The 26174-nt window shown below is 43.3% G+C and overlaps 1 protein-coding gene across 6 annotated transcripts in view; it reads right to left on the bottom strand.

Annotated features, from left to right (window-relative positions):
* The window catches only part of rap1gap2b (RAP1 GTPase activating protein 2b), a 49015-nt gene that overhangs the window by 19588 nt on the left and 3253 nt on the right, over positions 1 to 26174 (bottom strand). For 2 of the 6 annotated variants that reach the window (XM_042092421.1, XM_042092423.1), the window contains exon 1: positions 3476 to 4253. In XM_042092421.1, the coding sequence (XP_041948355.1) occupies positions 3476 to 3606 (131 nt within the window). In that variant the 5' untranslated portion in view covers positions 3607 to 4253. Of the gene's footprint in view, positions 1 to 3475; positions 4254 to 14099; positions 14580 to 17746; positions 17783 to 24988; positions 25244 to 26174 lie in introns of those variants that run through there. The other 4 variants (XM_042092424.1, XM_042092425.1, XM_042092426.1 and 1 more) reach the window with 4 other exon arrangements.

The raw sequence follows: 26174 nt of genomic DNA, 5'->3' as shown, positions 1-26174 counted from the left end.
GGTATTTTTAATTAGCCTGAAAGCCAGCCTGAATTTACCCAGCCCAAAAAATTTGAGTGCCTAGTCATTTATGTCACCTGAGCATGCTTGAGTTGATTTTGTTTACAACAAAAAGGCTGCTGCTAGAGAAGCTAGATGTTTAGATTTGGCTATAGCATCTGTTATACAAGATATTGACAGCGCAATAACTTTTGAAAATGAACTAACTTAAAAAATTAACTATTAATTAAAGCAAGATCAATGTTTTTGGCTGTTCTCCTTAGAGGATTCACATATTCCGTAGCTTTGATTGGTGAGGTCTATCCAATTGCATGCAATTACACGCCCATAATCAAATCCAATAGACTTTGGCTAATCTTTAATCCAAAACAACCAAGATTATGCACAGTAAATTATTTACTGATTCATTCTGAAAGCACATCTGCTATGGAATGGAACTACAAACTATATCTGTATATATGTATAGTTTGCCTGTTATATATAGTTTGCCTGTTTCTATAAAGCTTGTTTTAAATATGGTTTAGGGTTATGGCCAAATCCTAAATTATACTGCTGGTTTCAGCCCAGATTTACTAATTTTATTACACTCTCAGTCATAAACATGTTTCAACAAGCCAATCATTATCTGAGAGCGTGCTAAGATATCTTTTTTTTTTGCATTTGGCATTTAAAATGTAATTTTGAAAGCTTGTCGCCCAGAATATTACTGTAAGCCTATTGAATCCTTTGGTCATGGCTGTATCATTATAATCAACCCATGATGGCAGGACAAAAGGTTGCAATTATCCAAATGTACACACTATTCTGGAGTGCATGAATATGGGCATGCAAATGGGATTTTCAATAGATAGATAGATAGATATATAAATAGATATATAGATAGATAGATAGATAGATAGACAGATAGACAGATAGATAGATAGATAGACAGATAGATAGATACTTTATTGATCCCCAAGGGGAAATTCAAGAATGCCGGATGGCAAATGAGTTAAACATACATGTGAAAGGATGTTATACTGAAATAATCCAGGAGGCGAGACAGCCTGATAACAGTCATCAAAGTGTGTCAGTACCAGTGTTGGGAGTAATGCATTAAAAAAGTAATGTAATTACAGTAATGCATTTCTTTTTGCTGTAATGCAGTAATGTAAGGCATTACCAATACAATTTCAGTAATATTTTACTCGGTACAATTCTCAGTAACTGAAGTTACTTTGCTTTTTAATCCAAAATTGAGAAATGCTCAATTGGCACCAGAGAAGATTATCCAAGAATTAAAAAAGTCATCTATGCTGGTCCTGGAATTTGATTGCATTGTTTAGATGACTGTAGAAAGGGAATTTGAGTTATCTCTGCCATTCATGCAACAGATCTAACATGGTTAGGCTATACTTCTCATTTCAAGCAGTGAGAATAGCCATTATTCTCAAACTATTTGCATTAAGTCTACACCACTGTAAGTGGAAGGAAAGGCAACCAGCAATGATGAGAACCATTTAAAGTCAACATACAATTTCACTATGGCTATATTTTACCATGGCTATATTTTACTATATTAAGTTGTGAGTGACCTTTGGCCTTTGGGGCCTACATTGTCCCATGAGCCATAACTGCAACCATTATATTATTCTTTTGTTAGCCTTAAGCCTAGCTCAGTCATTATGCCATACCACATCACCTCCTGCCGTGTAATCAGCTGCATTGAACACATGAAGATCTATTGAGAACACCAAATCCATATTTCCTGTTATTTTGGTGAAAGTAATGTAAACGTAGTGTAATTCAAAGACAGTAATATTGTAATGTAACAAATTACTTTGAGATGACAGTAACAAGTAATAAATAATACATTACGCTTTTGAAGTAACTTGCCCAACAATGGTCAGTACTACAGGTCTTAAAGGAGAATTCCGGTGTGATATTGACCTAAAGTGTATCGAAACATGATACCGAGTGTGAACGTATGTCTCATAGCCCATCTCGGCTTGTCCCCTGCACTCCAAAATCTGGCGCTAGTTAGCCGATGCTACCAACATCTTTTTCAATAGTGGTGCTTCGGCATCGGGCTAGCCATGCAAATAAATCACTGTTTTACACCCATTTACGAGGCTCAATGTATCTCCACACTTCATTGGTAGACTTCCGAGGGCCCTGACATTTAAAACGAGACATTGAGAACTTTGAAAAAGCACTGGTAGTTTACTTACAAGACGATTTATACAGACAGTATCTTCACGAAGTTTAGCGTTTGCAGCCATCTTGAATTTAGTCACGATAAGTCGAGCAACGAGTAAGAATGAACAGCTATGATAAGGGATCAGATTCCAAAAATAATTCAGTGGAAATGCATGGATTCCAGTTGCTGCTACTGGAAGAAACTGGAATCCATGCATTTCCACTGAATTATTTTTGGAATCTGATCCCTTATCATACCTGTTCATTCTTACTCCTTGCTCGACTTATCGTGACTAAATTCAAGATGGCTGCAAACGTTAAACTTCGTGAAGATACTGTCTGTATAAATCGTCTTGTAAGTAAACTACCAGTGCTTTTTCAAAGTTCTCAATGTCTCGTTTTAAATGTCAGGGCCCTAGGAAGTCTACCAATGAAGTGTGGAGATACATTGAGCCTCGTAAATGGGTGTAAAACAGTGATTTATTTGCATGGCTAGCCCGATGCCGAAGCACCACTACTGAAAAAGTTGTTGGTAGCATTGGCTAACTAGCGCCAGATTTTGGAGTGCAGGGGACAAGTCGAGATGGGCTATGAGACATACGTTCACACTCGGTATCATGTTTCAATACACTTTAGGTCAATATCACACCGGAATTCTCCTTTAATACAGAAATATAGACAGCTTTTGCATGGTGACATATAGCTATGGTTAGAAATAGAAAATGTAAAATTGTGTATAGATTACATTTTAGGCATCTGGTTTAAGTTCAAGTTAAACTGCAAATGTAATACCCTGTCCTGTGTTCATAGTATCTGTTCATTCATTTCATAATGCCTTCTAGTATGAGCACAGGCGAGAGAAGGAAGCATCTGTCACATGAAAATCATGCTTTCAGACCAGCATGTCCCCACATGCAGAAATGAAACCCATCCCAACTTTTACTGATTAGATGCACCAAGTCAAACAAATTTGCAAACATGCAAAATTAGTTATCTGTTTATGCCATCAAAGTCATAGGGTGTAGAGAGGGGAGAAGTCACACTCTAATGCCACATGTGTTATGTGTACGCCCTCAAAGCCACAGAAACCAACGTGTTCAATGTGCAACAACACTTTCTAGAATGCAGTGTTTCAATGTTCAAAGTTGCAAACCATCCCCAAATACTGGCATACACAAAGACCAGTAAATAGCCTACACATGCCCACACACACACACAATCACATATATCACATATAGCTTCAGTGTACAATTTTTCCTCCCGTTCTGGATGTGAGCAAGTTTTTTTTAGTACGCACCACAGCTCCTCTCCTTCCCTTTCCCTCTGCCTCTCGCGTTGTTTACGGGACCGGTGCAGGAGTCCGATCATAGCCACGGTTGCCCGGATCCCAGCTCTCCTGGAGCGGATCCTGGCAGCGGACTCGGCCATGGGTGCCTCTCCGAGCTGCCGTATTCCCGGGCAAAAATCACAAAGAACCGCCAGTGTGGTGCTGTCTGTCTCTCTCTTGCTCTGTCTGAATGTCCTTCTCTCTCACCACCTACCCTCAGAGAGTCTCTGTCTCGGTCTCCGTCTCTCTCTTTATGTCTGACCCTCCCTCCCTCTCTCTCTCTCTCTCTCTTTCCTGTATCTCAGGGCTGCTCTCTCTCTCCTGAGAGTCTGCTCACACAGCCGGTACGGACTCACCGGAGAAGAGAGAGAGCACACAGAAATGCACCCTTCTCTCTCTCTCTTCCTCTTTCTCCCTCTCTCCATTCAGTCTCCTGATTGGGCTTCACCTTGCAGTCGTTTCCTCACTTACTCTCTCTCTCTCTCTCTCCCTGTTTCTTTCTCTCTTTCTCTCCCTCTTTTACTCACTCACTCTCTCATTAGCGTGTTCTCACAATCTGCTCAAGCCTATTTTTCACGCACCTTCACACTCGTCTCTCTCTCTCTCTCTCTCTCTCTCTCTCTCTCTTTTTCTCTCTCTCTCTCTCTCTCTGTCGTGGGGTGGATGAGGGAAAATCGCTTGTCAGTGCATACATTTCTTACTATCACTCCAATGGTCTCTGAACTGTGTGACTGCACTCTGTAGATCATCTCTCTCTCTCTCTCTCTCTCTCTCTCTCTCTCTCTCTCTCTCTCTCTCTCTCTCTGTCCTCCTTTCCCAGATTGTCTTGTGCTTCTTCCTTTTTTATTGTATCTGCTAACCCTTCCTCTGAGGATTCAACACTGATAGGAAGATCCTATCTGCCTGTATGCACATAAGCATAAGTGTGAGCGTGTGTGTGTGTGTGTGTGTGTGTGTGTGTGTGTGTGTGTGTGTGCATGTGTCACGCATGTGTTTGTGTATGTGTGCGTGCACACGCGTGTGCATTCTCTTCTCTATTCCTAGAACATTTGTTCCCATCATGCTGTGCGTCTGACTGTTTCAGTTCCCTCTCTCGGCCCGCTGCTCCATCTGTGCCAGGCGCCTTCATTCAGCAAGCTTCACCACCATCACACACACACACACACACACACACATGCACACACACACAACCACTTCCACACACAAACCCAGTGTAAATACAGATCAGACCTTGAACAACGCTGCATATAGATGCATCACAGGCCACTTTGGGGGCAGCCGTGGCCTACTGGTTAGTGCTTCGAACTTGTAACCGGAGGGTTGCCGGTTCGAACCCTGACCAGTAGGCACGGCTGAAGTGCCCTTGAGCAAGGCACCTAACCCCTCACTGCTCCCCAAGCCCCGCTGTTGTTGCAGGGATTAGTGTCGCTGGGATTCGTGTGTGCTCACTGTTTCACGGATTGGGATAAAGCCACCACAACTTGAGAGACCACAATTTCCCTCACAGGATCAAAAGAGTGTATATATATATATATATATATATCAGTAATAATTTCCCATGCACACCACAGACAGGGCAGAGCAGCAGGGGGCGCTGCTGAGCATAGCTCCGCTCCAGCACAGGTCGGCGCCAGGGCAGACTGAGCTGGGTGTGTTCCAGAACCTGCTCCTATCAGGTACACAATCAGTGTGTTAACACGCACGCACACGCTATATTTCTGCCACTCTAGATCTTTGAGGACCTGCATTACATGATTAGGGAGTGCTGTAGGGCCTATTCTGCAGTTTTCTGCACTCATTTACCAAGACTGTACCTGAGCGTTTTCATGGATTTTGTTATTCAAACCAATGCACATTAACATTAACCTGGCAATAGCCAGATGAATTTCGCTCCGCCTAGCTCCACTCATCCATCTGGAACAAAATCTAATCAAAAAATGCTTGCATATGATTGAATAAGCCACTTGTCCGTCATCTATTGACGTGCTACTTCAACCACTCACATCAAAGCCAACCCGTGACGCTAATAACAGACTCACAGTCGCTTCTACGCTGTCACATCTATGAAACTCCCGCCCTGCGTCCTGATTGGCTAAACCATAAAGTTGGTTGGAGAAATCACTCTCAATGGAAGAGGTCCCAGATGGATGTGAGTGAAGCTAGGCGGAGCTAAGCGGAACGACATTCATCTGGCTAGGGTCAGGTTACATTAACATGGCTCATGGTGTACTACTTTCTTTAGAAAAATAATTATGTCAATATGTGGGTGAACCAGGGGAAACATGTTTATCATCTTCATAGAGAGGTGTGTCATATATCTGCATGTGGCACATGTAGACTGTATACTTTCACAAACAAGTCACAATCATGATGCTTGAGGGAAAATTCACAAAGTGAATTTAACAGCAGAACCGCATGTGCACTTGTGATCTCACTCTCAATCTCTGCTCTCAACAAACAACAGTGATGCAACTGCTACTTCACACTTGGATCATCTGTCCACTAATAGAATATATTCTTTTACATCAGAAACATTTTCAGAGGAAAATCTGCAACACAAATGTTCTTATTCAAAGCAGGGGCCAGTGACCCCTGATTAAAATGGAGTGTAATTATCTGTGATATTGAATCGCAGATGTTTGCAATAACGTTTACCCTCAGCTGTCCGGAATTAGAACAACTGGTGTAGTTCCTGCTTAAGGTGTTTCATCTTTCTCTCCCTGCTCATGTTAAACTTGCACACAGTGTCAAAATGATTCCCATGAATAAGATAACATTTTTGCAAGGGAATGTTTCCCCTGAGGAGGCTTGTGTTGTGCCAGCAGTATCTCCACACGGAAGAGCAAACCTTGCTTGAGGGGGAGTATCGTTTCCTCATCCATCCTCTCCAACTTTGTCCCTACTAATTGAGAACCAAATGATTCTCAACACAAACTGGGCTGACCCTGGTCCTCCACGGTTACTAAGTATCAAGTTCACTCACCGTTTCGCAGCACGATTTCAGGCCAAAGGGCTGAAAGGGTTAAAAGGGCACTTAAAAACGAAACTAAGAAAACTGCTCTCGTTTTGAAAAGGAAATAGAAGAAAGGCGAATGAAGGCCTGGGATTCAAAGCCACTGTCACAGACACACAGACAAGGTGTCAAATAAGGAAGAAAAAAAACGTGGAAGAAGGACATAAGGCGGCCACTGCCACTCAGACATCCAAGACGTGCCACTTATTTATTTATTCAGTTATTTTGAAAGGACGTGGAACGTTCAACAGTGTCTGGAAGTGCAAACACCAGGTGAAGAGGAAACAAGAAGAGCATCGGTAGAGCAGAGAGGAGTGATGGAGATATGGACAGCCAGGTGCTAGGTAGGATTGCTATCATTTTTGTTTTTTGCTTTCAAAAAATCAAATAAAAATCCACTGTATGATATGCTTGCTCTGATATTCATGCTTTTCATGGCCATTAGAATGTAAATGAATGCAAAAAATAGGTCTTTCCGAGAACAACATCTATGTTCTCAGAGATAGAAATACTGAGCAGCATTTTTTTTTCATGCCTTCATAATTGCATTACTGTTGTAAGCCTTGAAGCATTTTTGTTTTGTTCGACAACAAAACTACACGTTGTACCTATGAGGTCCTCAGGGCAGTGTGGCTATTTATGGCATGGATAATTTTTCCACACAGCCTGGTCTTGACCTCATAGTTAGATGACTGCAGCATCCCAGCTTTTACATAAATCCTACATTTACATTTACATTTAGTAATTCAGCTGACGCCTTTATCCAAAGTGACTTACTATCAAGGGAATAATCAGAGTACAATGTGACAAGGACATTATATGTCATTAATATTAAAAGCATGCGTCACAACACATCAGCACCCATCCAGCTTGCAAATAACAAAATCAACCTTGCAAATAACAAACCTCAAATCTCAAAATGGAATCAGTACACCCAAATTGCTTCTCACTAGAAAGTCATAAGAAATGAGGAACAGATGGGAGACACTTAAAAAAATCACTTAAATTGTACGTATAACTCACTAACACTAATGATTACACAAAACAAACAAAATAAACAAGAAAATCAACGCTTAAGGCTTAGGCGCATTGTGATATTCATCTACAGAGGGGATACTGAGGTCTTGATGTGTTGCAGTGTTTGGGAGGTGAGTGTACCAGTGATACTGATTGCTAGGAGCAGAAGCCACTCGCTTCACTCACTCTTCACAGCCTCGGAGGCAGACAGGCGCTCAAAGGAAACACGTGCCAATGGCCAGGTAGTTAGTATGCAGGACCATGCTTGATTTTCACACACACACACACACACACACACACACAAACACACACACACACACACACACACTTGGTGAAGAAGACTAGCTTCTAGAAGCTTAGCCGATTCACATGCAGTATAGCAACGTGTAAAAACGGAGATACATAAAGACGCAGACAGATAGGTTCCACACACACACACACACACACACACACACACACACACACACACACACAAACACACAGGCCAGTGCTTTTGAAACTCAACGCTTTCTGTTGATGACCTTATCCTCTCAGTGGGGGGTCTTTGGTGCCAAATGACTTTGCCTGGCCTCTGTGCCCACCCATGTTCCTGTGTTATCACACCCTTCCATTGCCCGCTCTCCGTCTCTCATTCTGTGTGTGTGTGTGTGTGTGTGTGTGTGTGTGTGTGTGTGTGTGGGGGTAGGTGTGTCTGTCTCACCTTCTACTTTTTTGCACCCTAATTAATTCATTCAAGACATTTTCTTTTGCCTAACCGTTAAATGTCACTCAGAAAATATGACAGTTTGTCCTTTATCTGGAGTCCTTTCGGTAGGGGTCACACAGAAATCTATCGAGCAGGATGGAGAATAGAATGTAAATCCAACACCTGTTGAATTCTGTAAGCCTGCTCACGGTGTGGGGGATCAGAGAAAGATAGACAGAGAGAGGAAAAGATAGGTAGAGAGAAAGAATGAACAAGAAATTAAGAGACTGATGACTAGATGACTGATTATTTTCTATTATTGTGTTACATGTTCCAAAGGTAAAGCACTTTGAGCTGCATTCTGTGTATGAAAGGTGCTATATAAATAAAGCTTATTATTATTATTATTATTGTTATTATTATTATTATTATTATTAAGTAGGAAGTCATCAATGACTATGTCGCTATAAATGCCTCTGAAAAAAATAATATGTCAGAAATGAGCTAAAATGAAAAGTTGTTCCCCTGACTCCCATGTATTCATAGAGATTATGTCCTCTCAGCCCCTAAACGCTCTCTCACACACACAAACACACAAACAAACAAACAAACAAACAAACACACACACACCACACACACACACACACACACACACACACACACACACACACACACACACACACACACACACACACACAAGCATATATGCTCACACTTATGTGCATACAGGCAGATAGGATCTTCCTATCAGTGTTGAATCCTCAGAGGAAGGGTTAGCAGATACAATAAAAAGGAAGAACCACAAGACAATCTGGGAAAGGAGGACAGAGAGAGAGAGAGAGAGAGAGAGAGAGAGAGAGAGAGAGAGAGAGAGAGAGAGATGATCTAAAAAGTGCAGTCACACAGTTCAGAGACCATTGGAGTGATAGTAAGAAATGGATGCACTGACAAGCGATGTCTACATAACTGTCACATACACACACTGTCCTTCGACCACAATAGCTGTGGGGGAGAAAATCCTTGGCGCCTTTCTTTTTTTGCAGAATGTCATCTTACAGGGGAGTACCTCAAAATCAATTTCCTCCACCTAACAGGGGTCCAATAGAAATGGCTGTGCCACAGGTATACCTGTTTGACACTGATATCACCGCTAGAAGGAGGCTAATTGGAAGATAAGACGAGAGAAAAAGAGAGTGAGAGAGAGAGAGAGAAAGGGAGAGATATGAGATATGTGTGTGTGTGTGTGTGTGTGTGTGTGTGTGTGTGTGTGTGTGTGTGTGTGTGTGTGTGTGTGTGTTGGGGGGGGGCACTGGAAACGCAAGGCTAATCTCTGCATGAATATGGATTATGGAGCTTTTGGGGATAATTGGTTGGCAAAAGAACTCCTGGCACACATGTGCATCTCTTGGTTCACCAGTGACGCAGGCGAGGGAGTAGACGGGCCCTCCGCTTCACCACCAGGCCAGATAGCGCCGCTGATAAGGAGCAATCCGCAATTAAGCAAGCCTCTGTGTGTGTGTGTGTGTGTGTGTGTGTGTGTGTGTGTGTGTGTGTGTGTGTGTGTGTGTGTGTGTGTGTCTGTGTGAGCCTCACTCACATAGGGTAATGCAGGGTTCACATTAATTTTTACACTCTTGTTAAGCCTTTGGTTTTGCTATGTGACATCATTGTAAGGTCTTTAGAATGCTGACAATTTCTACTCTCCAACTTAGAATGCTGAACATTTCTACCAAAGATCCTTGATTACTAGCTCCGCTTAAACCGTCTCTGTTTCTACTCTCCACCTTAGAATGCTGACCATTTCTACTTTCCATCTTAGAATGCTGACCATTTCTAGTCTCCTACTGTCTGTGTTGCTGCTGGTATTTTCTCTAGTGGTTTCTCACAATCATCAATCTGTTCTAAAATAGCTGCTTTATAGAGGAAGCTATTACTACTACTGGACTACTGATGTTAAAATGATTTTCACAAAAAAATCATCATTTCTCTTTCTCTTGTAAATAGCTTGTTTCATTTATATTTATCTTTTGGTCAATAAACAATCTGACTTTATTATCTTGAATATAATATTGAAGCTACCCTTGCACTGCGCTAAAGGAATCACAGCAACAGTGAAGCTCACAAGGCTCCGCATCTGTGCCCTTGGATAAATTATATGAAACATCCGCTGGAAATAAGTCAACATTCTCCCAGTGACCTTCTTGTTCAACCCCTGCTCCAGCTAAAAATGCAGAAAATCAGTGGCTACTTAAAATGCTTCACTTTGCAGGCATTTCTGTACTGGGCTTGTATAATTATGCCTCGCCTGGCCCCCAAATTGGCTTAGGGGTGTGTGTGTGTGTGTTTGTGTTTGTGTGTGTTTGTGTGTGTGGTGCGTGTGTGTGTGTGTATGTGTGCTGGGGGGTCTTTGCTAATGGCTTCAGGTGACATTTGGGAGAACTCCAACTCAACTTGAGAGAGCCTCGGGCTGCATTTCTGGATATTCATGAGGACATGTGTTTGTCATGATATAACTGATGATATTTTGCCTGACTATGGAGGTCACTGCAGCATCAGGAATGGCACTTTGCTCTGGGAGTCAGCGGTGTTGCACTGGGCCAGCCGTTGGGCGGGGGTGGGGGGGGGGGGGGTTCTCTAATTACCCAATCTCTTGGACAAAAGCGTCCGCAGAGTTCTCGCCCAGGTGGTACCACAGGGGGCCAGGTGCAGAATCAACCCAAGTGCCAGCTGGCATTGATCCCACTGTAGGTCAGAAGCCTTGTGGTAATTCATCTCGTGGGTCGAAATGGCGTCTGGTTGTTGCTACTTCCCTACCTTATATTATTATGAAGTGATGTGTTAAAAGTAGCATGTCCAAACATATTCCTACTCAGAACTTTTGCAGGTCAGCATGCAGGTCAGGACAGCATCAATCACATTAGTGATGTCTGATTCTCGCAGGACTTTGGTCAATCAGTGAACATGTTTTTGACCAATCAGTTTTCTGCACAAACAAAATGAAACTAGAAAACAATTCACAAAGAAGTATGCATATTTTGACAGCAGTTTAACCAACTGCTTGAGTTTGAGTTTGTTTACCTTGTGTATAACTGGCTGGAATGTGTATAACTGGCTTGATTAACAGCACATGTTTTAAATTGCCAAGAATAATGAAAAGAAAAGAATAAAGGAGACACTTCAGTGCTCCCATGGTACATTATACAACCGGATTCTACTAAATAAGATCCTATTGTGCATAAAACCATATCTGACTGTAAGATGAGTAACCACACACCACAACTTATGACACTTCCCAACCGTATCCAACTCCATAATCAGCTCTGTTTTGGTCTACTGACAAGACGAACTACACAATGTTATGGCAGAAATGTAAATAAGATTGCTTATGACTGTAGAAAATCAAAATGCAACAACAAATCAAACATTCCTGTGATTCTCACTCAAGGTTGGAGAGCTGTTGTATGACTCTAGGACCCTCTAGTGGTGACACACGAATGGATGAAAATCTTTAGCAGCAAGTAGTGTATATTTATAAACGTATACTAAGTGCTGATAAGTCTGAATTACATTACACCGAATTACCTTGATCCAAATAAAGCCATTAAAATAAATGCATTAGATCCATTCAGTGTATCCAACGGACAATCTAACCAGTACATCTACATCTACTTATTTCAGTACCTCACAACCAGAAATATGAAGAAAGTGATTCTGGAAACATTCCCCACACAACACAAAACAATTCTGTTGATTCTTTGAGGAGTAGCCTCAACATAAACTGTTAGACAATGGTGTGGATAAAATGTAACATCAAATCTAAGAAATGCAAATCAGAGAAACCCTTTCAGGATGGACATAAGGTCCTTCATAAAATGCACATCAATCCAAACCTATTTCTGTAGTGACTTAATTAAAGCAGGCTCCCCAAACCACAGTCTCACTCCTGACAGCACAGGTCAGGGACAGTGAAGCACAGGGGTACTTTTATCTGTTGGGTTAATTAAGTTTGCTGGGAGGAGATGTGGACAGGGAATATTTGGGGCAACACTGGGCACAAATGTTAAAGTAAATTATTATTAAATTACAACTGTATGCACCTGCCGACTACGCCACATTGAGTGATTGTCTCAATTCTAACTGATTACTACAACCACAAATATTGAATTGAGTCTTTGAGCACATATAGATTAAATCCTACTACTACTACTACTACTACTACTACTACTGCTACTACTACTACTACTACTACTGCTACTACTACTACTACTACTGCCATCAGCATCATACTCATCATCATCATCATCATCATCACAGTGGGAGTGCAGTTGCTGTCATTATAAGAGTATGGTATTGTTGTTATTAAGATGGATCATCATGTCTATTGTCTATTATAATGATGATGAATAAATAAATACATGTCTCTGTGGTACATGAAACATTTAGTGGTGTTCCATCTCACCTGCTGGGAGAGAAAGAGATAGAGAGAGAGAGAGAGAGAGTGTGTGTGTGTCTGTGTGTGTGTGTGTGTGTGTGTGTGTGTGTGTGTGTGTGTGTGTGTGTGTGCACTGTATGTGTGTGAGTGAGAAAAGGGGGGGAGAGAAAGAGTGAAGTGTGTGTGCTTGATTTAATTAACCTATCTGAATTAACCGAAAGAGAAGCATGCTCCCTCAGATCCCTGGTCTGTTGAGTCAGACTGTGTGTGCACGCATGTGCTTCACAGAATCTCATCACTGAATCACACCATCCCCAGCAAAGCGTGACATCTCACAATATTTGCCTCCTCGTCTGCTGCCTACACTGAGCCCAGTTATTAAATGTGACTGCATAACAAGGTTCTGTTTGCAGGCTACTTCAGCTGCAAGAGCACTAGGAAAGACATTAAAAATGATAATTGCCTTTTCATCTTTGAGGGCTAAGTTTGTCTGGAGTTTTTAAGAACATAAGAAAAACTCTAATTAATCGTTGATTATGAGTCATCATATCAGAGCTTAATTTCCCCTTTTTTGTTACATCTGAAGCAAATTAATTATCATATTAGAGTTTAGTCTTTCCTTTCATGTTTTGCTCAGCTAGTTTTCTTTTTATGAAGATCCTACTTCCAAACCAGGGACACATCTGTAGTTTTCTTTGTAAAATTGAAACGGGAGATGCTGACTCACACACAACAGCCAAAGTTATTGCAATCTGCCCGACATCAAGACAAACTGAAAGTCTCAAACAAAACGAGCGAAACCACAAATGCATCAATTCTCAGACAACGAATATATAAACAACCCTCAGGGGCTGAATGATCTGAATCACAATTCTCTTGTTTAATCAATGGGACTGATGACATTTTAATAGAATTGTTTCAATTCACTTGAACTGCCATCACTCAGCATAGCCTACACCATTATCTTATCACTCAGCATAGCCTGCACCATTTATCTTATCATATTACCAACAACATGATAGATGTATTAGAACATGCACAATCTTATCTAACCTTTACATTTGCATATACGTAACCATGCAAATTATTGTTGTCCTTCAACTGATCTATCTAGTTTATTTTAATATGAATATCAGTGAGAGAGATGTTGCTTTCCCATATGTATACAATTCAAAAAGTGAATCTCAAACAATTAAACACTGACAGTTGAAATAGACAAAAGACCTCCAGAAACAACAACGTGTTAATCTATTTAAATAAATGCTATCAAGCATAAATTATATATAGTAAGAGAGATGTTGCTTTCCCATATGTATAAAATTCAAAAAGTGAATCTGAAACAATTATACACTGACAGTTGAAAAAGACAAAAGACCTCCAGAAAACCACGTGTTAATCTATTTAAATAAATGCTGTCAATAAATAAATTGTATCAGAACGGACTCACCAAAGTTTGCGAGGCATTCTAGAGATGAACAGATCTCCAGGATTCACTCGTACGAGAGAGATCTCCAAGTGAGGTGAAGTCAGACTAGCTGTCCCCAAGATTCACTCGTACGAGAGAGATCTCCAAGTGAGGTGAAGTCAGACTAGCTGTCTCCAGGATTCACTCGTACGAGAGAGTGGAAAAAACTGAGAGGTGGCACACTCTGTCGCCCAGTAGGCAGCGCACACACACACACACACACACACACACACACACACACACACACACACACACACACACACACACACACACACACACACACACACAGGCACCACAGGCATAGACTGGCTACTGATTATACAATTGTAATCCTGGGCTTTGGTTTCAGGCGGTCACACAAAAGCGGTGCACTTTGTTTTAAGGAGAGAGAGAGAGAGAGAGAGAGAGAGAGAGAGAGAAAGAAAAGAGAGAGAGAATGAGAAAGAGAGAGAGAAAGAGAGAGAGAAGAAAGAGAGAGAAGGGGGGGATAGTGAATATGGATGGGGAGTTGGCAACCTCTTATCCTTGTGCTCTTGTTCAGTCAGAGTCATGCACACCCATATAACCTCCCACCCACAGACACACTAACACGAGAGAACACACACACGCACGCACGCACGCACGCACGCACGCACGCACGCACGCACACACACAGTACCTAGAAATGATGAGAGAGAGGGGGACTCAGACAACATTACATCATAACTCACACACCCAGAAGTGCTGGGAGAACGGGGCAATGAGGCAACCACTAAATATGGGAGCTGATGGGAACATTGTCACAACGATTCGGCTGTGTGTCTTCAATAAAGGATTAGGAGCTTCCAGGTCAATGTTTATTACACTTGAATAAATAATGTATAAACAGCCTTGGGGATGGTTGAGGCACAAAAACACAAAACACACATGAATTCACCCACCAGTTAACACGGCCACGGCATCATTCACTGCAATAAACAAAAGCAAGGCACCATGCACAAATATAGGCACATTGGGACATATGTAAACAAGCAAACACACACACACACACACACACACACACACACACACACACACACACACACACACACACACACCACACACCACACACCACACACACACACACACATCCATCCATCAATACTTGTGAAATCACAACCAGGTTAGGGTACAGTACACACATGACCATACACACTTCTGTCACCCTTATACAGTGACATGCACTTGTCATACACAAATACCTAATGCAAGGAGACACTGCAGCGCAGTTTCCAGCAACCCCCACACACGCCACACCATGACTCAAAGACACTTGTTCGCCTCTCTAATAATTGCCATCCATGATAGACCGCTCTTGCCCTGGGACTTATTTGCCACTTTGTATTACAGTCAAATCGAGTGAACTTAAAGTGTCTCCAGTGTAAAGTAATCAGAGGGAACATAAACATGCTGTTTTTATTTGCAAACACATGATTTTCTTTGGGAGACGTTAGATGAAAAGTACAACAAACAACTGAAGAGTATGACAAATGAGTTTGCACAATCATTAATTCATTGTCTGTTTTAGTACTTTTCCAAATCCCCAAAAATATATTTTCCATTTCTTGCAGATCAGAGATGTCAACAATGTAGGCTAATGTAGTTCAGTATCTACTCTACTCGTGGCCGGTAGCATAGCATGTGTATATAACCCAGTGATATTTTAAAACATGACTAAAATCTATTTCAGTCAACATTTGTGTGGGCATAACAATTCATATATTCAACCCCCACACACAAACACACACACATTTTTTCTCTCTTCCTCTCTCTCTCTCTTGCTCATACAGAGAGAGAGAGAGAGAGAGAGAGAGAGTGAGCTAGAGAGATAGCACTTTTATCTGAGAGATTTAACAGCATGACATGAATAAGACATGGCGATGCCACCTGTTCCCACTGTCCTTGCTACTCCGTGGCAGTAAATATTACACTGCCAACATTTTAATATCACTTCAAGGCTAAGCTGCAACAACAAATTTCTCACCGAGGCGACATCAACATGGCAAACGATTGCACACAAATGGTAATCTGGTGGACAGAGTGCAACACGTTATGGGAGACATTGTGCTGTATTGGTTTGTGCGATTACATAAGGGAGCTTGGGGATCAGATGGTCGGAGAGAGAGCACCTTGCCCATGGTCCTTCCCTAGATAGACACACACGCACACGGACGCATGCGAGGACACAAACCCACAAACAGATAGAAACACACACGCATGTGTGCACACACACACACACACACACACACACACACACACCACACACACACACACACCACACACACACACACACACACCACACACACACACCACACACACACACACACACACACACACACACCACACACACACACACACACACCACACACACACACACACACACACACCACACACACACACACACACACACACACACACACACACACACACACACACTATGCCCTTCCTCTAGGCACACGTTAATTAAAACAACACAAACATGAAGTAAAATGGAAATTCATCTAAATGTCATCAACACAAATATGAGTATAAACAAATACTGCCACCAACCATCAACGCACACACACACATACACACACACACACACACACACACAAACTCATATATCCCTACTTATGACCCTTGTCTTCTATCAAAGGGACTTCAAAGGGACACATGCGGTGGCCGCCACTCGCTAGGCTGCATCCGGTGATAGTGCAGGGCCTCATTTACATCTGTATACAGTCAATGGTCTCCTCCAGTCACGACCCTCAGCTACGACAACAACCACCCTACCCCCGCCACCCCCACCCCCACCCCCACCCCACTTCACAAAGGCCCAACCCACCCTGGACACCCTGGGGGTCAGTCGCACCTAGGGCAGGTTTCAAAGGGCAGAGAGAGCGGGCTCCAGCACACGGGCTGATTCCAGATTCATGTAACAACAGGGAAGCTACAGGGTCAAGATGTTCAACCCTCAAAGGGAAGACAACCTCTCTGTTCTGGACACGCCGCTTTTCAAGAGGGTTGTTCCTACAACTGTTATTTCAGGCTATGCATGAATACACATAGGACATGTGAATAACAAATGAATAAGCCCCTTAAATTATTGCTATATCCAGCCATCATCAAACGCGATGAGCTGAATAGCAAGGAAACAGGAGCGGGATCTCTGACCTTGGATGACGTTACTTCTTTGTAATCATTCACTTTTCTTGTTCATTCTACGTTTGCCATTTTATTCACTGGTGGCCTTTGCTGTCTCTGAAACCCTTCTCTAGACACAATTAGGCATGGACCTAATCCATCCATCCTAGCGTTAGGATGTCTTACTGGGGAGAGACGTTTCGAAGAGTGGGTGCGCACATCCAAAGTAAAGTTTTCTGCAGGTGCCAGACAATAGTGTCAGACAGTAGAAAAAGTGTGGTCTGCACACTGCAACTGCTCCAAAATATAGACTTTATTAATTTAAAAGCAACGTTGAAACGAGAAAGAGAGAAAAAGAAAGAGAAAGAGAGAGAGAAAGTCAGAGCGTCAGAACGCATGTACCTGTTTGTGTGTATGTCACATGTGTGTGTGTGTGTGTGTGTGTGTGTGTGTGTGTGTGTGTGTGTGTGTGTGTTAAAGCTCACCTTGTCCGCAGAGCGCTGATAGTGGATTTGTCAATCCTGTAAACAAAAACAAAAAAACGAGAATTAGTCTCCCACAACACTGCTCAGCAGATCTGTATCTACAAAATGAAAGAAAATAAAACAGCTTTGCTCAAGCTCCCTCTAGTGAAAACATTATATAAAAAAAAAGCATCAATAAATAATGACAAGGGATCATGACCACACACACACACACCCACTGCCTTCACAGGGTACTGGATGTCCTCCTGGTCTCTAGCAGCATCTCTTCCTCTCTACTCATAAATGCACAGAGCCCCTACCATGCCTCTCTACTCATAAATGCACAGAGCCCATACCATGCCTCTCTACTCATAAATGCACAGAGCCCATACCATGCCTCTCTACTCATAAATGCACAGAGCCCATACCATGCCTCTCTTCATGGTTGAGAGGGATTCACTGCCAGAGCACGTGGCGTTGTATCCAGCCTTTACGCACAGTGTACCCACTCACTCAGGGTCACATACATATACCTCCCAATACTTCACATTCACTCCACTGTTTCCCATACATTGACTTATTTGTGGCGTCCCACCACAATATCAACATTGACCACCACACAATGATTTTCCTGGTTGTACTAAATTGTGCTTAAATCTGGTTAGAATCATAACCGCGCTGCACTAATTTGTTAAAAACGGTTGCATTCGAGTTAATTCTGCAAACCTACCACCACAAATAGAATTCAATTCTGTGGGAAACACTGCACTCTTCTTCCTAAGACATTCCCGGGCCAGCGGGGTCATACGTTTATTATCATCAGTATCCACACTCACACAAAAAACAACCTGAATCCACCATGTTGACCGTGCTGATGTCAGCCTGGACTGTTCATGATGAGCTTGAGGGGGTTTTGTGGTGTAATATGGTGGCGCTGGGTTGATGCGGCTCTGTGCTGGCATATTGTGCTGGAGTACGTTTCCGTTTTATCACGGCCTGCTGTCATGTTCTGTTCCAGCTCAGCATGGTTAATGCGGTTTGTTTGTGTGTCCCACAGGCACGATTTGTTTGGCCAACTGCTCCCTCTACTGCATAGAAGACGTCACTACAATATCCCAGAGCGCTATGTTTATATCATAATGGGCCTTTTTTTTCATTCTCTTTCTCAATTGATATCTGGCCATAGGAAAGTGAATGCTTTGACTGATTCATTTATAAGGACATCTTATGTCTGAATTTGACCATGTGTGCCTACACAATCCTAGTCAGGCATAATGTTGGCTTAATGCCAGGCTTTTTTTTTTTAGTTTTCATATACAAAACAGGCTATTATGCCAACAGGTGCAAGGTCTGTATACTGTAAATGCCTTGCCTTGGAGCCAGGACAAATGCAAAGTATGACCTCTCACTATACTGTGTCATTACACTGTGCCTGAGTGTGTGTCTTTGTTTATTTGTCTGAAGTCTGTACAAAACTATTGCCAGATCTATTAAATGAGTTTGAGAGCTATCCTACAAGATACATATAAAAAACAAAGAAAATCAATAAACAGAGAAACAATTAAATGCTGTTCTCAAGCCGACTTGAACATTTATTTCTAAGCTGGAGAGTGTAAAGAGTAATTTAACACTGCAGAGATGTTCCATTGTCTGTGGCTAAAAGGTTACTATGTAAGTGAGCTAAGGCCCAACCACAACTAATGTGTGACCAGCACTGCACTGACACTCAGATCATGCGTAGCCAACAGCGGTCTGTGTGACTAATCTTGCATGTGTTTTCGACCTGTGAGTGCATTGTGCCTGTGTGTGTATAACGAACTCTTGATCGTAAATTCTCCCACACTGACACACACACGCGCACACACACACCCAGCCACACACAGACAGACACACACCCTTCCTGTGCCGAAACCCACAAACTCCACCACACCCTCACACCACAGGCCACGATACCTCGTGGTCACCTCTTAAACAGAAGTGCACAAACACCATCACACACGCACACACACACACACATACACATACACAACCACCCCACTTCTACATTCAAATGGCAAATCTAGAATGTGCGAACAACACCCAACACAAACCGTCACTCAGCGAAAACAGGTTCACGTGAAGACCTTGCATTAGCCTGCTTACAGCTTTGCTCTGCTGTGTGTGATGTTGTTTGTGCGTGGTTTGCATATTGCAAACAAATGGCTCATTGTGAATGTGTGTCAGTGGTTGAGGCACAGGAGGCTGAGGAGCTGTCACAAAGCTGTGTCTCTCTTGTTCCATAATGACCATTGTAGGAGCCATGAAGGTGTTTATTATTATTATTATTATTATATACAATCTGATTATTATGTAATGTTAAGTAATATAGTTTAATGGTTTATATTTGGGTTACTTGGGTTTTTATATTTCGTTAGTTTTTTGTTTAATTTTCATATAACCGTAATTGGGGGCGGTAGCATTTAATTAATTTAATGGCAGGTGCATAGGCACGGGCGGAAGTAGTCTAACTAGAGAGAGGATGAGTTACTGGGAGGCCGTATTTCTTGTTGACCGCTGTTACGCTGTTACACTGCTCCGCTGTTGAACTCTGTTTAGCCTACACTGTGATTCTTTTTACTTTGAGCACGTTATTATTGCTGGATTACTGGATTAAGTTGGACTACCTTTTTCAATAAACCCGTCAAACACATCTGGATCTCAGCGGATATTTTGTTTGGTACAGCGCGTCATACAATCAGCTACACCCATACCTTAGCCTCTCAGCGACTGCTTGGCTTTTTGGATACAAGTCGCTACAACCATAATGCCCTTCCGTTTTCCCTCAGCCAGAGAATGGGGGAGAGGCCAAAGCTGTTGGTAGACTTGCATGCTTCAGGCACTCTCCAGCAGAAAGAGAGACACAATAACGAGACAATGGTCATTTAGGTGGTGTGTGTGTGTGTGTGTGGGTGCTGTGCACTGAATATTTTCCACCGCTGATAGAAAATCTTTTTCCATTGCAGCCTCCCCTCCCTTCTCTCTCACACACGGACACCTGCACCACCACCCCTCCCTCCCCAAACACACACACACACACACACACACACACACACACACACACACACACACACACACACACACACACACATCACACATTTTCAGTGCAGCCTTGGTCATGCGGTGTGTAGGGGTCTATGAGGGCATCTGACATCTTTATGCCCACCCACTCCTCACATCCGTCCCTAGCTCATGCCCCCTAGGAGTCTCTGGATCTCTCTAGCTGTGCACACACCATTTGAAAACCATTAACAGCTTCTTTCCTTTCTGGCTTGCATTACCCCAACACATCTGACCAATGGAGTTATGTGGACTTCAGTCCACTCGTGTTAAAGTAAAAACTGCTTTGAGTAGGTGTGCAATCTGGCCCGACAGCATCTGATAGCTGTGATTAGTTTAGAGTGGAGAGTCATGCTATGCTTTGTTCATGTTGCTAACTGCATATTAGGTTACACTAAGTTTCCCTGAAGGCGTTTAACATGGGAATACATTTAGATAGAGAATGACGGAGAGAACATCTGAATGAGAGAACATTCTAGTGAAAGCCTGGCCTGAGTGAAGTGAGCATCTAAAACAGAGTGGGGAAGGGAATGATGGGGGTGGGATAGGAGAGAGAGAGAGAGAGAGGTAGCTTTTAGGAGCTTTCAAACCAAAAACAAAAAACAGAAAGATTTTAAAAGCATCATAAATAAACCATTCGCCACCACTTTACCAATATGATAATAAACAACCGTGGTCACAGCATGCAACACGTACAAACAAAAGCTTCAGTCTCGCCTCTCACTAAAACACAGACAAACAAATTGGGGAGAACTCATACATAAAATTCATTGGTGGTGACTCACAAACTCTTGAAGGCCACGCAGATGAGGGCAACAAACAATCAAAACATACTGAAAGATCGCATCCAATTTAGCTGGGGCCTCTTGACAGAGGCAACAACCAAGGGCCAGAGCAGGAGAAAGGGAGAGGAGAGGAGAGGAGAGGAGAGGAGAGGAGAGGAGAGGGGGAGAGGAGAGGAGGAGAGGAGGGAAGAGGAGAGGAGAGGAGCGCTGTGAGAGAAAGAGAGATGAAAGACTTTAGTCCCACAGCAATAATGCTAATTTCCCCTTATCACTGCAGCACCTAAGGATCTGTTGCATTATTTAGCAAGCGCCTTTCGACTAAGTTTAGCAGCTGTATAGCTACATGGTGGAGGAGTGGGATGCTGGGGGAGTGTGTTATGTCGAGCCAAATCCTGACTAATGCAGTGAACTGCCAACTCCTGACTCGAGTCAGCACGACACCTACCAACTGGCCCTGAATAACTGACCACACACAAACACACATTCACACCACCGCCGCTGACCTAAACACAAGAAGGAACTAGAACAGTGAAACGGGAACAGGTGAATTAAAGAGAGCCTACCATAAAATGATCAGCAAAAGGATAAAAAAAGCACAGAAGAAAACAAAAGCAAGCAGAAGATAAGCCGGCACTGAAGCACAACAGAGCAGAACAGACACAAACAAAGCAGGATGAAGGAGTGCATAACCCAAGTCAGGCAGGATGGGATATCCCCCCTCCTTACAACTTTAATGGCCCGTGAGAGGGATAAGATGCTAGGCATCCCGAGGATCTGTCTCTATTAAGCGGAGTCTGGATCGATTGTGCACCGACAGCGCAGTGATTGTACGGACCCCCCCCCCCTACCCCCCCCCCCCCCCCCCCCCACCACCACCACCCCCCCACCACCCATTCCAGTAAAGGGAACCGTGGGCGGAACCGTTGCAGTGGTCCCCGGGTGCAGCTTAAGCACAAGCCCATTAGTGAGCTGCTCGCCATGCCATTCGCAAAACACAGCCTGGCATCTGCCATCCTGGCAGGCAAGGAGTGCCAGCGAGAGGAGACATCCCTCCACTTAAAGGGCCACGGCCTACAAACACAAATACAAACACTAATGCAAGCCCTGACCATATTGGGTAGCAGAGATGCAAGTCAGGCCAAGTGAGCCTTTACAGTGGAAGTAGATCACAGAAGGGACACAGTTTGTCACCCCACCCTGATCACGATGACACGATGAAAGATATACAGGAAAGGTTTTTGGATGCAGTTCACATACATATACATAAATATATCTCCCACACCCTTTTCTCACTCCCTCTTCATGTTGTACACACACCCACCCACAAAATCTCTCTCACACATACACACACACACACACAAGATGTTTTTTGTATGCTGCATCACCGAAACCAAATTGAGCGTGACACAGTAGATCTGAGATGCCACGGAGGCATGATTCACGGCACGGCACCTGCAACGCCAGACTGGTAGCTCAGTGTCCCACGGCTGCTAAAATAAGAAAACCCACAGGGGTAGCGAGAGCCGAGCAAACTTTCATGAATCCTTCATAACAGCACTCGCCTCGTGAGGCACGCTCAAGAGCAGCCTCAAGTGCTCCCGCTGGCTTCCATCCACCCCCAGCCAATGCGCTAATAGACCCAGGCTACAATGCTCTGTCCAGTGCAACGCCCATCCAAAGTCAAAGACGAGAAGATAATGGACGAAGTCTCTTTCTCTCTCAATGAGAGCACTTGAGAAGAATACAATAAGAACATGGCCACTCTTGAGTTGAGTTGAGGGGAGGAATCAAGAGTGGCCTAAGTATGTGGCCATTACTATTGCATGAAGTGAAGAGGGGCCAAGCAGGCAAAAAGGGGTGAAGCTAAATTGGGGGGGGTTCACCGAGGCCACAGCTTGAGAAATGAGGAGATGACGCCACCGATGTCACACACTGGGACTTCAGTCTGGCAGTAAAGAGAGAGAAATACAGGGAGAGAGTAAAGAGAGAAAGAACAAGAGAGAGAGTAGAGTGAGAGAAAGAGAGAGAGAGAGAGAGAGAGAGATGTATGCCTCAGCACAACCCGTCCCACACTCCCCTCCTCTCCGCACCATAGACCCACTACCACATATCTGCTGTAGCACGGCCATGAATTATGCAGAGGTATTAAAACTGTCAGCATTTGAGAGCCACAGAAGTGTATTCCCACTGAAGTAACACTGCGAAAATCTCACTGAGTGCAGACTGGAAGCTGACTAGGAGCTGGGCAAGATGCACGAATGGGAGACATGGTCAATACTACTGAAAGCTCTAAGCCAGTCTGTGCATGCGTAAATCAGACAACATGTCCTTCACCTAATGTGGGATGCCAATCCATAATGTATAATAGCATAATTCATGTGTCACTGATCTAAAATAATATTGCAAGTTTTTAATATTGTATACTTGTATTTATCACCTGGGGAGAATAAATACTCTTTTCTGATTGGCTGGTGGGGTGGCTATTAATTCTGAATAACAAGACACCTATGAAGTAGATCTCTGGTAAAAAAAGTTTAATCATTGTTCCATATCAATGCTTATGAATGGTAACTATAACAACCATAGTAGGACGACGGTTGAGCCTGGAAGCAGGAGGTATTCTGTTACAGTATAAGGAATTAATGGACTTGGGCACAGGAGTTCTATGCCTCTCGCCCTCGTCCATTAATTCCATATAACAGGACACCTCGGCGGCCGTTATCCCTTACATATTATAAGTACTGTATGTGTTCATGTATGTTTATGGTTCCAATCACATTTTGTATAAAGGTGTGGTCACCTAATTGAGACTGACGTGTATACTAAATTGCATTTTTATACACTAACTTCTCTTGACAGGACAAGTACACCAACTACACAAGGTACACATTGTTTTCCAATTCACTAAAATCGATGCAAATCATTGCAATAATCTGCTTTAATGCTTATATGCAACAACCAGTCCCCATCCATGCTCAGTGTCCTCCAAGCAAGGTGAGAGAGTACATTTTTAGTGGAACACATGAATACTGATGAGAGCCTATACTACACAAAAACTACCTGAGGGTAACAGGCAAATTTCAGATAATCACTACTGCACTGTTTGTGTCCTAGTGTTTTAACCAAAACATGCAACACACAAAAGACGTCACAAAACCATGTCCTGTTATTTATGTAAAATACTCAGGCAAATTCACTTTGCTTGGTCACACATGCACACAAATGTATACGCACGGCACACAAACAAACACACACACACACACACACACACACACACACACACACACACACTTTTCTTTCATGCAACTGCTATGCAGACTGAGCCACTCCAAGCAGGCCAACTCTAACTGCTGTCACAGTTCCACATGCGCCTACTACCTACCATCCAAATCCGCCAAAAGACACGCTCCTCTTCCTCCTCAGCATGGTGCTCAGGTCCTCCGCGCGGCGCGCCTGCTCCCGACGTCCCCCACTGGTGCTCACTCACTCAGTCGGCTCCTGTGGATCTTCGGCTCCTCCTGCCGCTGGAGGCTGCGTGAATCTCTTGTTGTTTTGTGTTTCCACACTTTAATGTCCTCCTCAGTAGTACTCACTCTCAGTCTCTCTCTCAGACTCTGTCTCTGTCTCGTGGTGTACACTGTGTCTGTCTGTCTCTCTCTGTGTCTGTCTCCTCCTTCTCTTCCTCTTCCTCTTCTTCTTCTTCTTTTTCTTCTTCTCCCTCTGCCTCTGTCTCTGTTGCGCTCTGTGTAATTCGCCAGACAGTATCGCTCACTCTTTGTCTGCGAGTAGCATCGACTCTTTATCTGCTCCCCCTTTTGTCTTAACGTCTCTCTCTCTCTCTCTCTCTCTCCCCTCTAGCTCTGTCAGTTCGTGGGTCTCGATACCTGCCCTGTCTCTTTCACTCTCGCTGCAGCGTAAAAAAGAATTCCACTCTCACTGGGTGGCAGAAAAGACTGAGAGAGAGCGAGAGAGAGAGCAATAGAGTGAGAGAGGGATAGCGAGAGAAAACAAGAGCGATACAGAGAGTGAGAGAGAGAGAGAGCGAGGGAGCGTGAGAGAGCAGGAGGCTGGGAGGGTGGAGGAAGAGAGGAGGGGTGCTGGAGGTGTGGCTGAGTGTGGTGCTCTCTCCTCTGCCTCTTACTGGGAAAGACAAGCCTCCCTGTCTGCCTCTTACTGGGAAAGACAAGCCTCCCTATCTTCTACGTGGAGTATATTTTCCCAAAATAGAACACAGGTTGCCTCTCATTGTGAAATTCTTATTCTGATATCAAAAGATGATGACAGCTCAGGGGTTTGAGACTTGACAGTAGGCCTAATGCACAATACTGGTAGATTTCTCTATGTGTGGGCTTGAGTATACATACACGCCTGAAAGAGTCAAGTGGACAGCTGTTTTTTCTTTCTTTCAATAACAGATGGTCTATAATCATATTCACTAGATGCCGCCAACTGGAAGGATATTTTCCCCTTACAATGAGATGCTTTTTTATGGATGTGATTTGCTGTTCACACTCTGTAGCTCATGCAAAGTGTTTTTTGCATTCAGCAAAGATGTGGCTGATAGGAGG

Source organism: Alosa sapidissima, chromosome 5, assembly GCF_018492685.1.
Source record: "Alosa sapidissima isolate fAloSap1 chromosome 5, fAloSap1.pri, whole genome shotgun sequence".
In the NCBI taxonomy this organism is placed as follows: Eukaryota; Metazoa; Chordata; class Actinopteri; order Clupeiformes; family Clupeidae; genus Alosa; species Alosa sapidissima.
Note: the sequence above shows the minus strand (reverse complement) of the source record. Positions and strands in the feature narration are given on the sequence as shown.